The sequence below is a fragment of the Sebastes umbrosus genome, chromosome 14 (genome assembly GCF_015220745.1).
Source record: "Sebastes umbrosus isolate fSebUmb1 chromosome 14, fSebUmb1.pri, whole genome shotgun sequence".
Lineage (NCBI taxonomy): Eukaryota > Metazoa > Chordata > Actinopteri > Perciformes > Sebastidae > Sebastes > Sebastes umbrosus.
In genome coordinates, this window is record NC_051282.1 from 7,387,374 (window position 1) to 7,405,789 (window position 18,416).

Consider the following 18,416-nt stretch of genomic DNA (forward strand, 5'->3'; position numbering starts at 1 on the left):
CTACAGATCAATGCTGTCATAGAAATAAAAGAGAGGTTGACTGGGAAAGAAAGTAAAATTAGCACATTTGTGAAGTTATTTTTAAACACGCTGCTAAATATGCACGCCAAACAACTCCCAAAATGCTTCTTTTCAGTTGTCAGCCGTGGAGCGTAAGTAATAGTGCCATTTTTCATTTCTTTTTTTTTGTTGCTCATTAGTCTTGCTTAGCAGAGCAGTTTGTTTGGATGCAAGGTTTGCATAAATGACGTTCTGCCTTCGTGAACCTGTGCTCTGCAGTGAGATTGATGGCTCAAATGAGGGGAGAGCACATCCAATATGGAGGCCGCATTATGGGAGTCTCTTGGTTTAAAGTCGCAAGGTCAGAATTCTGGCTCTGTGAAGAAATGTGGAGGAGGAAAAAGCACTCGCAGACGGGCACATCTCCTTAACGCTGTGCACAAACTGGACCGTGCATCAGTGTTCATTAAAGCCGCTGCAGTGGCTGCGTTGCCAGTTTAGTGTGTTTGTCACAGCGAAAAAAGTAGAGGCCAGCTGGTGTATGACCATCTGATGGAGATGGAGATACAGCGTGTACCAGCAGCTTCACTGTAAACACACACACACACACACACGGCTGTATCATGTGTGGTTACGTAAGGCAGCGAATGAGTGTGTCCCTTTGGGTAGGCTGCCTTATGCCGGAGTGCAGATGTCCAAAGCAGAGCAGAAAACGCCCCGAGCGCCACACACACTCACTGATGAGCTGTTTAGATAGACCAGCGCTGGACGTGTAAAAAAATGTATTCATCTGCTTTACAGATGAGTTGAAGACGTGTGTGTGTGTGTGTGTACTTACGCGTGTGGCCGCAGGTTGATGTAGTTTTTTGGCACGAAGCCTTTTCTGTTATGGAGCTCAGCTGTGTACCAGTTAGGATCATCCTCCATGTTGGTGATCTAGGAGCAAACACACACACACACAGATGAAATATTGCCCGTAACGACATGACGCAGCCTATTACTATCGGGTGAAAGGCCACTATCATTTCTCTCTCTCTCTCCTTGTATATCAATCTCCTCGCCAGGCCTCTCTCTTCTCCTTCTATTATCCGGTACAGTGGCTTTTCATCCATCGCCGTGTGAAGCGAGGCCGCCGACTCACTCAAATTCAGAAGCGCATGCTTATTGGCAAGTTCAAAATGCCACATAAGGCCCTCCATGACTGCACACATGAGGGGCAGCAAACAAATCTGAGCTGCATTAACCCGTGTTGCTGCACATAACAGAGCAGAAGCGGGTTCATGTTCAATCAAACTGGGACAGGTGATGTTAAATTACTTTTTCTGACGGACAATTTTTAGACTGGAGTGACAAGGGCAGCCTTTGATTGTGAGAGACACGCTGTCACCTGATCCGCTCCGGTTTACCTGCTTTACTGTTTACCTGTTTTATTCTGTCTCTTTTCATTTGTCGTGTCGCTGCTCTTTTCTGTTCTGTTCTGTCATTTTTTTGTTCAGTATTCTGATCCTGCTGTGACATTCCTTGTCATTTTGATATTTTAAGCTGTTGTTTTGTTTGCTCTGCTTGGTTTTGCAGTGATTTATAAACCCCTTATTTTATTTATCTCCCCTACAGAACCGAGGTTCATCACTTTTTTTTTTAGCTCTTTTTTATCACAGTGCTGAAAACTGATAGCAAGCAGAATGTGACATACAGTTAAAACATGTACGACTGAAATGTATCCTTCCTTTAAACTTGCAGTAGGCAGAATGTTTTTGACATCATTGGGCAAAAAAATCCATAATAACCTTTCAGCATATTGTAAGAAAACTAGACTTCTGCACTTCCTCATGGCTCTGTTTTCAGGTTTTAAAAATTCTAGCCTGTGACGGGAGACTTTGGCAAATCACAGGTCATTTCAGAGAAAGAGCGTTCCTATTGGCTGTTCAAATGTTTGCTCTGGCCGGTGGGCGGTGTTTGGTATTTCTTCAAGTGATGTCAACATTGCTGCCGAGTCACTAACTTTCTCATTTTACAGCTAAACAGTACACTACAAGATGTTTCTGACAACATTTGAGGTGAGAAATAGGCATTACAGTAACAGAATATTGATTCATATTTGATCAGCGCTGCCTAGTTTGACCATTTGATCGGAGTTCGCGAGTGATTGACAGCTGCTCAGAGACGGCAGGCTCCAGCTCGGCTCTGATTGGTTGTATTTTCCTCCAGCCTGTGAAATCCTGCAGATGCCATTAGGAGCACTGGAGGACACCAAAGGCACATGACATTTTTTCAGATTACATGTCTCATGCACTACTGTCAGGATATAGTGATCGTTTTATAAAAATAACTTCTTTCACATTTGCTCCGTTTCTTCCCACTGCAGCTTTAATGCAGCTATGATGGTAAAACTCCTTTGGCAACGTTGCCTATCTGCCAAAAAAAGTTGTCCTGTGCCCTCTCTGCCTTTAGGAACTTCATTTCATGCGCCACCTACTTTAATGGTTGCACTGTGCAATCGTACGAGCATTTTAAAATGTGTGTTCTGTGGTGTGATTTACTGCTCATAACATCAATCATTGTTCAACCACAGAACTGAATGATTGGCCTTTTACTCAGCTGGTGGTTTCAATGTCGGCCAGACAACGTTTCATTTAAATAAGCAAAAATGCCTCTTAAACAACCCCTTGTTATATTTTAGGCAGTTTAAAACGACATGTTGGGACTGTCTCAAGTCTGCCATATTCACATCTCCCAATTTAAGCCGACGTTAATTCCTCACTCTGACTCACAGACGTTAACTTTTCTAACCAAAATTTGAATTGAAATGTACCGTCTCCCTCTCATCTCCTTTTCCCACCTCTCGTGACAACTCCGTCTTTGATTCTGCCTCTCGCTGTAATTACGCTTTGCCAGGGTTACATTACAGATACATCAACAGCTCTAGAATTCACAATATAATCAGCTTCTCTTCTTCTTTTTTTTTTCCTGCAGACACTGCATCATCACTGCCCCATTGTTTATTAGTTTAACAATAAGCAGTTCTAAATCTTAGTCCTGCATCATGCAAAAAAAAAAATCCCAAACCACCCTTTTTATGTTTTAGCTTCTGGGAAAGAACACAGCGTAAGTTATTCTGAGCTCAGTTTAATCCATTATTCATTTTTTTTCTTTCCTCTCCATGTGTGTTTAGGATATGTAGGCCTATATACTGTATATATAGGATATTTATCCAAGACCACCCCCACTGCTTCAGCTGTGACTGACTCGGCTCCTTCCATAGCAGTGGATTTAACAATTACATAATGAAGCCTTAAAATAACAATCATACTATAAGCCACAAATGCATCAAGGAAAAATGACATTTCCAACATTAACATCTGCACTAGACCTTAAATATCTGAACAAGTACAACCGAACGCTGAATAAGATATTTTGGGGGAAACCAAAATGTTACAATTAACTTCCATGAACTGAAAACTGAAAGGGGTTAAAGTTGTAAGATGAAAACACGGACAACTCCCAGACCGGACAACGGCGTAGTAACGACCTGTCAATCACAAGGTAGCCACGCCCTAAAGCATCCCCTGCTTTATGGTCTACTTGACTCTAAATGGGACCATAATTTACTAAATCAACATCATGCTGTATTGAAGAAGACTTGAAACTAGCGATTGAGACCATAAACTCATGTTTACAATGTTTACTGAGGTAATAAATCAAGTGAGAAGTAGGCTCATTTTCTCATAGACTTCTATACAATCAGACTTCTTTTTGCAACCAGAGGAGTCGCCCCCTGCTGGCTATTAGAAAGAATGCAACTTTAAGGCACTTCCTCATTGGCTTCACTTTTCAGACAAGTCAGGTGATTCACTGCACCTGGAGGCTCTAGTCAGGCACTCAGAAAGACAGCCTGTTTCTGAGCTTGGGTTTTCTTTGTCACACCAGGAAATGAGCAAATTAAAAAGTAGCACTTTTCTTGAGCGTACCACCTGGCTGCTCCCTGTGATTTTAGCCACTGCCAGTAACAGAGGAGTCTGTTCAACCATCCAAATCTAATTTAAACCCTAAATTGTCACATTCATGTGTTGGGGTTTGGAGAACAAAAGAAATGTGTGTTTTTGCACTCTACTTTTGTGTCCCTTGTGTTAGATTTGGCTGCATTGTCTTCCAGCTTTAAACAGAATGTCATAGCCGCTACTTTAGGCTATTTTTATCATTTCATTTCGAGTCTACACTCTAATCAGCCTGATTGATCTGCTTCCACATGGCCACTGCACAACAGGACATGAAGAAAACAATGTACCCCAATTGGTTGATACACAAAAAACGCCAATAAGTAGTGACAGGAAGGTATATGATAGTCATTTAGAATTGTTTTAGGGGGGGCCTATTATACTTTTCTGCTTTTTCCCTTCCCTTTAAGGTGTTATATAGTTGTATGTGCATGTTAAAGGTCTGCAAAGTTACAAAGCCCATAGTCAACGCCAAAGGAAGTTACTCTACCCAGCAGAAACACTGCTCCTGAACTGCCTCAAACACCTCGCTTGAAATCCCACTTTTTCTACCATAATCTGGTGATGTCACCAAGTAACACATTTGCATAATACCTGCCTAGCGGCTAGTTTGGCCCTCAAACAAAGCCAGTTAGAGCGGAGCTGGAGCAAAGTCCGAAGAGTTTTGTTCGGTTGACGAATCAGAGCAGACTGGGATTTTTATACGGGGGGGCGGGGGGGGGCGGGCAAGAGGTCAAACAGAGCATGTCAGACAGAGGGTGAAAAGAAGTGCTGCAGCACAGCCCGTATGAGAAAAATAAAGCGTTTTTTGAACATTAAAGCATGTGAACATGTTCTAGTAGAAACCCAAAATACAAGTATGAACCTGAAAAAAAGCACAATAGGTCCTCTTTAAATGATGAGCATTTTGCATGACGCTATATGAGTTGTTGTGATAGTGTAAAGCGCCGGCCATCTGGTGCCGCGAGCAGGAATGAACAAATGTGAAGAATTATTTAAAAGTACTGTGTGACCCAAGTCTGAACCGGAGCTGTTTGGCTGAGACTAGACAGCAGTTTATCCCAGCGGGAAGAAAGGAAACATGGTGCCCTGTATAATCGCAGCAAATGTATCTCTGTTGCCATAAAGCACGAGTTCACGTCGATGCTGTTGACCTCAAGATAAGTACAGTATTGAGTCACAGTTTGCTGACCAAAGCCAACAACTAATTACATCATGATTTACAGGTAAGTTAATAAGACCAAAAGAAAATAATATCTGCACATAAATACTGCTGGAAATAAAGAATCCCATTTATTTACAGCAAGAATGAACTCACAAAGCAGCAAAATTAAATGCCATCTCATCTTGTCTGCGTCATACATCAGCTCCAAAACAATGACTTTGCAGACAGCAGGAATGAGAAGCTGCTTTGTTCACGTGTCGTCTAATATTGGAACATCATTGGAACATCGTCTGGGATGAATAATATACCAGTCTACTGCATACAATTACTGTAACGGTAAATTCCCTCAGGCATTATTATCCTGTTTGACGTATTCAAATACATGTCATGGGTTATTTCGTGATGAGGCTTCATCTATTTCTACCTTGAATAATTTCCAACCATTTCCCAGAATACCTTTCACAATCTAGTAATATATGATATGCTCCATAGCAATATCTTAATGAGAGCTAGAAGAACATACTGTAAGGGTTTTCCCAGTCATGAAAAAGTTAGAGCTGCCCCTGAAACTTGTTCTGCAGCAGCATTGCTCTCTGGTCTACTGAGGCTAAGTCCTGTGGAGAATTTGCTACTATATAGGCTACTATATGACTGTGGAACAGCTGGTGCCATATTAGTGTAAGTCTAGAGAGAAGCTCTTGCTCTTTAATTCTGAGGTTTACTGCTGATGTCTTAGAGGGACAATTTTCTACCACAGTAATTTCCAGCTGTGCAGGAACTATCTCAGCACTGCATTCAGCCTGTTATCCATCAGAAAAATACAACAGCTGTAGTTTTAACTAAATGTTTGTTTTGCATCCTATAGCAAAAATCTTTTATTAATCTTTAATTAAGTCATTTTGTCATTTTGGCGAAGTGCACTTTTTTTCTTCTTCTTCTTTTTATTCCGAGAGTTATATGAGATGTTTGATACCACTGTCATGTCTGTTGGCTAAATATGAAGCTACAGCCAGCAGCCACTAAGCTCAGCTTAGCTTACCATAAAGACTGGAAACACCACACTAGAAACTCCAGGAAGTCACTGGTCACAGCCAAGAATCAGTCTTGCACGCTTCATACCGTACCAAGTCATTTTTATGCCGCCGTGCCGGCAACAGCCATGCAACTTGACTGCGAGGCGGTAATTCTAGTTTACACTTACGATTCTGTGCAAATTAAAGAGGACCTATTATGCTTATTTTCAGGTGCATACTTGTATTTTGTGTTTCTACTACAACATGTTTACATGCTTTAATGTTAAAAAAAAACGCTTCGCTTTTCTTATACCAGCTGTGCTGCAACACCTCTTTTCACCCCAACTAAACTCTTTGGACTCTCTGCTCTAACTAGCTTTGTTTGAGGTCGAGCCAAACTAGCCGTTATGCACATGTTTTACTTGATGACATCACCACGTTACGGAGGAAAAGGCGGGACTTCAAGGCGTTTCGGGCATTTCAGGAGCAGTGTTTCTGTGGGGGAGAGTAACTCCCTTTGGCGTGGACTTTGGGCTTTGTAACTTTGCAGACCTTTTACATGCACAAAAAAACGATATAACACACTAAAGGAAAGAGAAAAAGAACAAAAGCGTAATAATTCCCCTTGAAACAAATGCGATATAATGTGTTAATTGGTAAGCTAAGCTATGATAGCTGGCTACATATTCAGCGTACAGACATTAGTGGTATCAATCTACTCATCAGCAAAAAAGAGAATAAGTGCATTTCACAAAATGTCAAACTATTCCTTTACTGTGGAAGTTTACAGTAAATACCATATTCCTGTACAGTGTTTTTCATGCCAATCAAAAAGCTGGTTCCTCTATACTGCTTTTTCTTTAGTCAGTAACAGCAGCACCTGGATACAGAGTCAAGAGCTGTAGACGCTAAAGTTATAATCGTTGTAATTATCACAGCGGAGGCAGAGAGAGAGAGAAAGAGAGAGGTGGTTAATCTGTTGGTCCACGACTCTGTTCTCATCTACAATTATAGCTACTGTGTGTGAGAGATGTGCTGTATGGTTGTGTATAGATAGATAGATAGATAGATAGATATAGATAGATAGATAGATAGATATAGATAGATAAATCTTTCCCTTACCTTGAGCAAGTCCCCCTTGTTGAAACTGAGTTCATCAGCCTCTGTGGCACGAAACGTATACAGTGCCACTGCTTCCATGCCGAGACCTCCCAACACACACTCACTCTCACACACACACACTTACTCTCTTTCTGGGACCCCCACTAATGCCCCTGGCACGGGGGGCAGGGAGAGAAAGAGAAATGTAAAAAAGAAGAAAAAAAAAAAAACAGATAAAGGAAAAGGAGGCAATGAAATAATAACAGACAAGAAGAGGAGGGAGAGATGAAGAGGAGCAGGAGAGGAGAGGTCTCGTCTGTCCGCTGAGCCAGAGAGCGCGCGAGAGAGTCGGAGCAGAGGATGAGAGAGAGTGAGCTCGGCGAGGGGAAAAACACGACTGGCTGCTGCTCGGCAACGCACCACCATGAGTAACGTTCAGAGAGAGAGAGAGAGAGAGAGAGAGACAGCTAGTAGGGGCAAGGGAGTGGGAGGCACTTCCTGTGTATATATTCTTAGTCTCACATTGTTGGTGTGGCTTCTGTGGATTCTCTGTGTGTGTGTGTGTGTTTCTTCAATCAGTCTCCTGTGTGCGTGTGTGGTTTGCCGTTAACACTTCTGTCGATGTGTGAACCAGCTTTAGTTTCCCACCTTAGAGTTGAAAAGTTAGCTCACGGTTGCTCACTTACATTAAAGGTCAGGAGAAGGTGAGAAGTAAAGTGAATATTTCCCCCCAAAAATGTAATCATTCACTGACATTCATAAAAAAAACACCAGTGAAGTTCATATCGCAGGCAACAAGATCACAGATTTCAATTTCTGTTTCAATGTGTAGTTGTCTGGCCAGCAGCCACAACAAAAGCTTGATTTCTCCTTTGTTAAACTGCCATCTCCTCTTTCCGCATCCTCCTATGCATATGTGCATGTTGCATCACGATTTTGTAGTAGGTTTGGTTGCATTCAAGATTTGCAAGGCGTACAGGGTTTCATGTGGAACAGTGAAAGAGAAGAGGCGTCTACCAATCACAGACTTTCATTTTCACACACACCAACGTGGCAAGAAGGTTAGAACTGGGCAGCTAGATGGACCTTTGCAAGTTTAAGTAAAGACTAAAGGATGGAGGATATAGCCAGGTTTGAGAGAGTTTATACATTATACTGTTGGTTTTCCCACTCACAGATGTGAGCCTGACTGCAGCAGGTATAGCCAACAGTGGGCAGATCATATATCCCAACTTTATTCATTCACTGAGTTGCATTCACTGTTGCAAAAAGTGCCCTGGAGTAAAGTTGGAAATAGTGGGCAGTAAAAAAAAAAAAAGGGAAGAGCTTTTCATGTCAATACTGGAGGGACACACTCGGGATCAGAGAAAATCACACTGACACACTGTGGGTGTAACCGAAACCTGAATGCAACTTCATTTTTCCTCACTTCACCTGCAAGATTTAAAGCTACGGTTGGTAATCTTCTTCAAAAACTGTTTTGTTATATTAGTTGAAATTCTCACTACATCACCAATGAATACATACAATGCTTTGACAAAAAAAGAGAGAAAGAAATCTGAAATCTATGGGCTTCGCAGGACTCTAATAAGCCCGTCCAATCATTTTATTCAACCCGAATGAAATGATTGGACGGGCTACCTCCATACCTGCCTGCACGCACTCTGCCCGGGCATTCGTTGCACGTCACCGGAGTCATCCACCAGCTGCTAGCAGCAATAGCCATGTTTGTTGTTTACGTTCATAATGATAATCTTTGGGGAGTGACTTTGGAGGGAGGCCTGAAGCGATGAGCTGTCAGTGTTGGCGACTTGGCGACTTTCTCGCAAGATTTAGGGGCTTTTGGAGTTAGTACTTACTAGCTACTTTCATTGGAAAAGAGTTGGCAGTTTAGTGTTTTATAATTAGTTTTAAAATCTAGCATAACTCTTGCTAGTTTCTCAAGATTACCAACCCTAGCTTTAACCTCAACAGAAGGTCTGCAGGTTTGAGAGACAGTGAGGAGAATAATAGTTCCTTCTGAAGTTACTTTTTTCTTCATTATTTGAGGGACAAATGCTGACCATTAATGTCAAGAAAACATGTTGATGTATTTGTTGTCAAACTACATTAAAGATAGATAACGATACTACTAATTAAGAGGTCCTCCGTGTGTCTCTAAAAAGTCTACAAGTTGCGTCACTAACTAACCATGTGGAGACTGCACACACCGTGATTGGTCAGGATGGCTTGCTTGTGTTTTCTCCTACAAGTCTCTGATGCCAGTAGAGACTGTTGAGAGTCAAAACTAAATGAAACCAGTTGAAAAAAGGCCCAGTCGTCTTCCTCTTTTCACATCTAGCCATTTCCACGGCAAACAGTGAACCAAAGAACATAAATGCATGTACAGCCACGGCACACAACAGTCTCATATTCAGTAATGAAACCCAGCGGACTCAGATGTTAGCCTAAAAACCCACTGATGCTTGCTCTGAAAACTGCACAATGTTGCACAAACTGGTGCATCACATAAAATATTATACTTTAAAATGGTAGTTATTCTCTTTTTGGAGTGTAAGATACAACATGCAAACTTCAGCTCTTATTCATGAGGTCTGACTTTTCCAAACTGCACATTGAGGCCACGAGCTGTCACAGAATGAGGGAGCGTTTGCCCTTTTCCTTCGTCAAAATATGTTGCAGCTCTCTCTAGCTGTTCACAATCCTGAGTTATGTGTTTCTGTGTCATGAAATACTTTTCTAAAACCAAAAACCGTGAATATTCTTGAGACTCTAAAGAACTAATTTCCTATAATTTCAATTTATTTAAAACTAGCTAAAACCTGTCGGTGAGAAAAACACAAAGAAAGGTGTGAGAAAGTGATGAGATTGCGAGATGAATGTTTAGAAGACACAAGATGAGAAAGGCGAACAGAACTAAATAGAACTGGACAAAGCAAAACAGCAGAAAAAGCATGCACGAACTGTGGTTTCAATAGCATGAGGTGTTCAGGAAATCCCCAGTCAGCTGGTTACTTGACTCAGCCATGAGGAGAGGGACTGCAGGAGGAAGAGCTGTGTGCTGGTGGAAGAATAGAAGAGGAAGAGGAAGTGGAACTGCCTCTCAGCTCAAGGTCCAAAGCACAATCTTTACCTTCTTGTTTGTGATGATTTCTCATGAGTTCCTACAACAAGAAATCAACCCACCACAGATAATATATATATAAATGCTGAAAGGAGAATAAACATTTGATTACAGCATCATTTCTTTCTATGTGTTTTTCATGTGTAAGTGAAAGATCACTATTTAGAAATCAATACGACCTCCACCTGTAAGCTTGTGACGCTACTTTGTTTCATTTCTAAATGTAAATGTGTGCTAACTGGTCAATGCTGTTGTGTTCCTGTGTGCCACTTCCCAGCCTCACTTCTCAAACAAAACAGCGTGGGCGCTACTTTTGTTTTTTTGGCTTTGGATTTCATTCTTTGTTTGTCAAGTTTTCTGTAGGTGGTTGTGTTCTTTGTCTATTCAGCCACGGTGGCGTTCACTCTTCATACCCTTTTTTTCTTCTGCTCAGCTCACTCAGCTGACGCACTTACATCACTTCCTGTGTCCATTTCCAGTTAAGACTGCGACGGATGTTTTGAACAGCGAGTGTTAACTCTGTCATTAAGTGGCTTTCTTATCATTGCATCGCATCAAGTGCACATTCTCTGAAAATACTGAGGAATTTTGACCTCATAATCTTCAACTACAACTATTGAGTGAAATGTTTTACATTGTCAGTGTGAAAATAGCCTACAGCTGTGGTGCTTATGCGTCACCCGCAACACACAGGCTCACCTAGTTTGCAAGCTATGGGCACTGATGCAGAGGGTACAGTGTGTGTGTGTGTGTGTGTGTGTGTGTGTGTCAGCGGAAGCAAGTGGGCAACGGCGGAAAAGCAGGTGGGCACAAAGTCTCTCAACTTCCCTTCAAAGACAACGGCAGCACTGCCTTCCTCCATCTGTTTAGTCTGAAGGCCCATGTTTCTCATTAGTTCCCTCTTTTCTTCTTCTCTGTTACCACGCTCTGAAAAATATATTTTCCCCTCTCTTTTATCCTCAATTTATATTGTCCCCATGACACTTTTTTTTTTTATCTCTGTTCTTTCACTGATTTTGCAAGAAATTTGGATTTAAATGATTTCCTCTTCCATATTGTAAATTGGCTTGAAAGACTTTCATGAACTCAGTGAATTTCCTGTAACACTGAGCAGATGGAGCAGATGTTCACTCTTCTGTTAACGTCTGACTGACATATTTCATCATTGAGTCAACATAATAAGCAGTAAAACAGAAGGGTTTGTTCATTTTAAAAATTGAAAAAAAACGATGCACAGAATATCGGATAAAATGTGATAATGTTAAAGCTTCAGTATAGGCACAAAGGTTTTGGCATCATTGGGCAAAAATTCAATAATAACCTTTCAGAATATTATATAAGTTTTCTGAGAGAAAACTAGACTTCTGCACCTCCTCATGGATCTGTTTTTAGGCTTTAAAAAAATCTAGCCTGTGACGGGAGACTTTGGCCAATCACAGGTCATTTCAGAGAGAGAGCGTTCCTATTGGCTGTGCTCCAGCTGGTGGGCGGTGCTTGGTATTTCCTTAACAGATCTCAACAAGGCTGCCGGGTCACAAACTTTCTAATGTTGCAGCTAAACAGTACACTACAAGATTTACAGTAACAGAATATTGATTCATATTTGATCAGCGCTGCCTAGTTTGACCGTTTGATCGGATTTCGCGAGTGATTGACAGCTGCTCAGAGACGGCAGGCTCCAGCTCGGCTCTGATTGGTTGTTTTCCTCCGGTCTGTGAAATCTTGCAGATGCCATTAGGAGCACCAGAGGACACAGAGACACATGATTTTTTTCAGATGACCTGTCTCATGCACTACTGTCAGGATATAGTGATAATCATATTTGCTCCATTTCTACCTACTGCAGCTTTAAATGTGTAAAGAAGGCTCACCCTTGAAAACTTATGTGTCAAATAAAACATTAACAGCCTGTCTGTAATTATTGTGTTTTTTTGTGGAAACATAATTGACCTCTATCTGCATCAGCAGTTTCACAAGGATAGAAGTGTCTGCAGCGATGTTCAAACCTGCAACGCTATAATGATTTATAGTGAATTAAACATAAAAGAAAAATCACATTTTGCCTCAAAAGTTTATGCAGAAAAAGCTGACAGTGTTTGAATTAATACGGCTCTTTGCAGCTGAGTAAGATTAACACGGTGTATTATTAATGTTTCCTCTGTAACTGTTGGCTCAGATTAGTTTTGTGGTGAGTGGGATGCCCACTAGAGAGTCTGTTAACAGCAGTGATGGGCTGAAAACGACAAGCATGGTGTGCAAACAAAAAGGCGGACAGATTCCCCGAGAGTCACTCAATTATAGATTTCAAGATGTCATTTTGGTCTTGTTTTCCACCATCACTTATAAGAAGAGTTATAAACCGGACGCTGATAAAGGTTGAAGTTAAACTCAAACTGTTAAAGCACTTTGTCTTTTTGCTCACCTACTTCAGGTACACCAGCCCCCAGCAAGCATAATACCATTTTGCACGTATGAGAAGATTTAGCTAATAAGCCGGCAGAAGTGGCAGGTATTATGCGTGATCCTGTTTCATGCTTTCTGTCTTTCTCTGCTGATTTCGGCTCCGTCTGGAACCACGTGTCCCACTGCGGGCCACAAACTGAATCCTGCCAGTCTTTTTCTCACATTTTTAAACTACGTTTTTGAAAGTGGTGCACCAGTAATTCATGTAGTGACTATCAGGCCCGTTTGTTTCCCTTATGTGAACCGCTACGTTCACACCGTGGTTCACACATGCTGCTGTACGATATTCAAATGAGCGTGACTCACATGTGTCGCTGCCTTTGTAACTGTGATTTACTGCAGTCTGTGCCTTGACTGCTCAATTTTACAATGTGGATGCAAAATGGCAAATCTCTAAACAAGGTTTTACCAGTAGATAACAGTTGTAGTAAATAATAATAATAATGATATATAATAATACTTTATGCTACTCAACCAAACCTGTACTGGTGGCTGCATTTCATGTGACCTCAGTCAGTGCATTAGACCTAAGGGTGCAGATAGGAGAGCTATAAGAGCCCAATGAATCTCTAATGAGTGTTGTGAATGGGGGTAATTACATGAAAGCAGGCAGGCTGAGGTGTTTAATGTTAATTAGCTTTAATGAATGTTTAAATTAAGGATCATCACATATTAAAGGACATACATGGCTGCAGGGGTTCACAGTTAGCAGGACCTCCCAGATTGCCGTCACAATAATCCCAACTCGTATAATAAAAAGTAGAACGCTCCTGACCTCTAGTGGCTGAAATTGGACCTGCATGCGTGGGGATTGACGTGATCTGGTCTGCAGGAGGCACCCACGCATTAGAAGATATGCCTGACCTTCACTCCACTCACTGACTATTTCAAATATGTTGCCTTCAGTGGAGTAGCACAGTCCAGGTTTGCACAAGCTGGAACGGGCTCGATAAAGCAATGAGAAAAATATGATAACACTCAGGCATGCATGATTAGGAACACTAACTACAGTATGAGCCAAGGAGATGTCAGGAATTGGTAAATGCTCTTATTAAATATGTCAAGGTGAACTTATGAATGCTGATTTTGTTTAAAAAAAATATATATCTTACCCATTCCTTAACTTCGGGTCATCTTTGATCCCATATTGCGAAGGAGGAAAGCTCTTAACACACTTGTTTGAGCAATTCCAGCTGTTTTAGTTTTGTATTTTTCAGCTGTATTCTATAAAGAAATATTTTATATTTAATAACACAGAGACATAATGCCCTCCTCCTGTCACCTCTGGTGTTGTCAAACAAACCAGCTTTGATACATAATCCTCTTCTGAATAGGATCATATCTGAGCTAAATATTGACTGTTCCGGTGTGTTTCAGGAGTTATGCTTTTAAAGGAACAGTGTGTAACATTTCGGGGAATCTATTAGCAGAAATGGAATATAATATGTTTCCATTAGTGTATAATCACCTGAAACTAATAATTGTTGTGTTTTTGTCAGCTTATAATGACCCTTCATTATGGGAAACAGGTCCTCTTCACGGAGTCTGCCATGTTGCTCCGCCACATATTTGAAAATTTTAGTTTCAGAGACTTTGTTTCCTGCATTCTTGTGACTTTAAAACAATGAAAATACCAAAATAATTAGTACACTACAACAGCATTTTTAAGTTATACTTCTTATTTTAACTTTTATTCTCTGGAAAGAAAACTGAATAATTCACCCCTCACTCCTTAAGTAGTGTTATTATGGTAAAGATGCCTCTGAGCGAGGTGAACGGCATTACCATGGTTTTGAAATTGGCAGCCCACGTTAGGGAGGAGTGAGTGGAAGGGTACTCAGTTGGTTGCAATCTGCAACCACACCATTAGATGCCGCCAAATCCTACACATTGCACCTTTAATGTGGATGCTTTTAAGTCTACGGTGATGAGTCATCAGCTCAGATTCCCAGAAATACAGTCAACTGAATTCACTTGTAAAAAAAAAGAAAAAGATGATCCATTGGTGAAAAGGTTTGGGTTATATAAATATTTAAAAATCACTGCCAGAAAATATTGTTTTGGTAAAGGTCTTGAGTTGGTTAATATCAGTAATCAGTGTTTTTCTGGCATCCTGGCTTGCAAATGTCAGCTCTATTCTGTTTCACGCTATAAAACTAGTTTGGCTGATAACAGAAAGGTATTGTTTAAACGGCCTGTTCGCACCATGACGTCTGAGTCTATCTTTCTCTTTCACTCTCTCACGCAGAGACCGACAAACACAATTGGCTTAGGCTTTCTTTGGCTTATCCACTGAACATAGCAGAAGCTCCAGTGAAACACTCTGTTTAAAGACAGACAGGATGAAAGAAGAAAAAATACCAAAATAAAATGGCGCTGCCAGCCAGGAGGTATACAGCATATTAATAGGAAGCCAAAAAATAAAAGTTTACAGACATCCCGTTGGCCATCTACATACTGTCATTCAGTTGTTGGCAACTTTTCTGTGCTGTAAAACTGTGACGTTTTGACCTCTATTTTTAAGCGTCACACACACGTAGATGTCTATTCATAGCTCACTTTATACTTTCCAGGGAAGCTTTCATGTCTATTCTTAGAACCTCATTTTAATAAACGACAACGTGTGGTGCATACGTGTCTGAAACATGTGGGACTGTGTCCCTCCCTCTATTCAAATGACTAGACGGTTGCATTGAGGCAGTGGAAAAAAAGGCTGAGTGATGGAATGCTGTCCTGCAATGTTTGGGGCTTGTAGGGACACACCTGTAACACACACACACACACACATACACACTCATGTCTTGCTTGTGTACTGAGCCTATTTTTCAAAAAGGAAGAAAATGACACAAGTAGTTTCCTGAGCAGATCCTGATTTACCTGAGAGGTCTGTTCAGACAGACACCAAACAACTAAAACAAAAGAGACAGGAACAATCTTTAAAAGAGGATTGTCATTGTGATTTGCAATCCTAAAGGAGACATTGTTAACCAGCACTCCTATGTTTTAGCCTATACCAGGGGTCTGCAACCTGCGGCGCTTTAGCCCCTCTCCAGTGGCTCCCACTGGATTTTTTTTAAAAACTAATGGAAATGAATAACTGTTATTTTTTTTACATTTTTATTTATCATTCTTGTAGGTCTACGGTGATTCCGACATTCTCCAGTTGCAAAAATCTGTAGCCTATACACCAAAATATATATTTTTTAAATCATTTCAGTCAACCCAAATGTGCGTCATCTACGACCTGGTGCCTTATCCTCTCATTTTGCCCAACCTCAGTAGCTCAATAGGCTAGCTATGGATTCTAAATCTCAAAAAAGAAAAGTCTCTGAGGAAAATAGAGAATTTAATAGTGCGTGGACAGATTCAACAACAACAAAAAAGGCATTTAAAGACATTTCCAGAACAAGCACACTGGATTTGCTGAAAAGCCAGCAGCAGCAGCTTCCAGCCAAATGTCCTGAGATGTTTCTTCAATGTCCTGCCACTCATTTGCACTTGGGCCCTCACTGCATTAGACTTAATAGGCTGTGATACCTTCATTACAATGCTCAAATGTTTTGTGGCTCTAGACCAGGGGTCGGCAACCTTTACTATCAAAAGAGCCATTTTAGGCAAAAACAAAAACAAAAAAATTTGTCTGGAGCCGCAAAACATTTGAGCATTGTGATGAAGGTAACACAGCTTATAGTATAAGTATATAGTAAAAAAAGTTGTAATATTGTAAGAATAAAGTTATAACTAAATGAGAAAAAAAGAAAATAGCACATCAAATTACTACTTTATAATATTATGACTTTATTCTCATAATATTACAACTTTTTTTTCTCGTAAAGTTATGACTTAATTCTCTTAATATTAAGATTTTTTTTTCTGGTTAAGTTATGACTTTATTCTCTTAATATTAATACTCTTTCTCTCGTTAAGCTATGACTTTATTCTCTTAATGTGGCCCTAATACTCCGTCGCACCATAGACCTACAACAATGATAAATTAAAATTAAAATGTAAATAAAAAACAGTTATTCATTTCCATTTTTAAAAATCCACAGGGAGCCACTGGAGAGGTGCTAAAGAGCCGCATGGGGCTCTGGAGCTGCAGGTTGCAGACCCCTGATCTAGACAGATTTTTTTATTTTATTTGATTTGGCCTAAAATGGCTCTTTTGATAGTAAAGGTTGCCGACCCCTGACCTATACTCTCCCAGAAATAAGGCCCACCACCCTGTTGCATGAATAATTCCTATGAAAACTTGGATCAAATAATGAATGATCATGATGGTCACTCTTGCCCTGCCCTGTTGCTGTAACATTACATTTATGTGTTAATGGTATCTTTTATATCTCTATTATTGTTTTTATCATTTTTGTATACATGTACCTCTCCTGTGTTTTACTCTGTTTGCTGATGTTTCTGCTTTGACACCTGAATTTCCCTCCGGGGATTAATAAAGGTTCATTTTTATCTTATCTTATCTTATCTTATCTTAAAGGAGACATTGTTAACCAGCACTCCTATGTGTTTTAGCCACTATACTCAGCCCACCACCCTGTTGCATGTAGAAGTCAAATGAAAACTTGGATCACATAATGAATGATCATGATGGTCCCACTGCCCTGTTGCTGTAACATCACATTTATGTTTTAATGTTTATACCACTATAGTTTTCAGTGTAAAGGATCTTTCTGCTCACCCTGGTTGAGTGAAGCCTTCTTGGTCACACCCTTCCCCAGCTTCCCCCTCCCTCTGCCCGCCATGTTCCTGAGGAGGAGGAGGAGGAGGAGGAGGAGATACGTGTAGCCTGTTGGCTTTAGCTGGCTTAGCATTAGCAACACACAGCTAAGAGGCGGAGGAGGCGCAACAAGCAGCTCCTCTGAACGCCCAAATAACAAGTACCCTTCTCTCTCTGATTTGTTTCCTCCTTGGAGTAACTGGTTTATGGGTTTCTTACATCCCTGGACTAACTGTTGAACCGGACGTTTCCCTAACAGATGATGGTAAGTTCAGCGTTTGAAGACGAGTGGAGTTGTTTTGTTTCTCCTCCAGGCTTGTGTCCTGTAATCCAGTTCGCTCTGGCGATGTCTCCACCGAGCACCCGTCTCTTAGCCGCTAGCTTCAAGGAATGCTAACTAGCTTAGCGTGCTAGCTGGCTTGTCTTAGCACAGAAAACACAGTTAGGGAGCTGCTATCTAACCGTGAGTGTGAATACAATAAATGGTGTCGTGTTGCATTTCAGATGCTAAAGTGAGCAACAGTTTAATGTATTTAAAGCCGAGCTACGTTAGAGAGGAGCAGGCTAACCTCACACAAGCTCGGCTAGCTCTCATCCAACTTTTTCTTTCTAAGCCAAGTTTCTGTGTGGTGAACGTTAGTCAGTGTTTCTGTCTGCGAGGGCAACTATTAAAGTCAGTGGCACAACTCAGTGGTACATAAATGTGCAATAAAACAAACTTTAGTTGGGTTATACTCTTTATTCAGCCACCTGAGTCAAACTAACTGAATAACAAGTTAACGTTAGCTTAGTCTGTTGCTAACGGCAACTAGCGTCACTCGCC

The 18,416-nt window shown here is 40.9% G+C and overlaps 2 protein-coding genes across 7 annotated transcripts in view; one reads left to right on the forward strand and one right to left on the reverse strand.

The window, feature by feature from the left end:
- The window catches only part of grapa (GRB2 related adaptor protein a), a 36,201-nt gene extending 28,502 nt beyond the window's left edge, over nucleotides 1-7,699 (reverse strand). Inside the window, exons 1-2 of the mRNA XM_037792233.1 lie at nucleotides 7,296-7,699; nucleotides 839-936 (exon numbers count right to left, since the gene is read on the reverse strand). Of these exons, the coding sequence (XP_037648161.1) occupies nucleotides 839-936; nucleotides 7,296-7,373 (176 nt within the window). The 5' untranslated portion in view covers nucleotides 7,374-7,699. The remainder of the gene's footprint in view (nucleotides 1-838; nucleotides 937-7,295) is intronic.
- A 9,909-nt stretch (nucleotides 7,700-17,608) lies between these two features.
- epn2 (epsin 2) overlaps nucleotides 17,609-18,416 on the forward strand; it is a 44,238-nt gene continuing 43,430 nt past the window's right edge. For 5 of the 6 annotated variants that reach the window (XR_005209915.1, XR_005209916.1, XM_037792361.1 and 2 more), the window contains exon 1: nucleotides 17,609-17,858. The gene's annotated coding sequence lies outside the window, so the exon portion shown is untranslated. Of the gene's footprint in view, nucleotides 17,859-17,916; nucleotides 18,057-18,416 lie in introns of those variants that run through there. The other variant, XM_037792362.1, reaches the window with a different exon arrangement.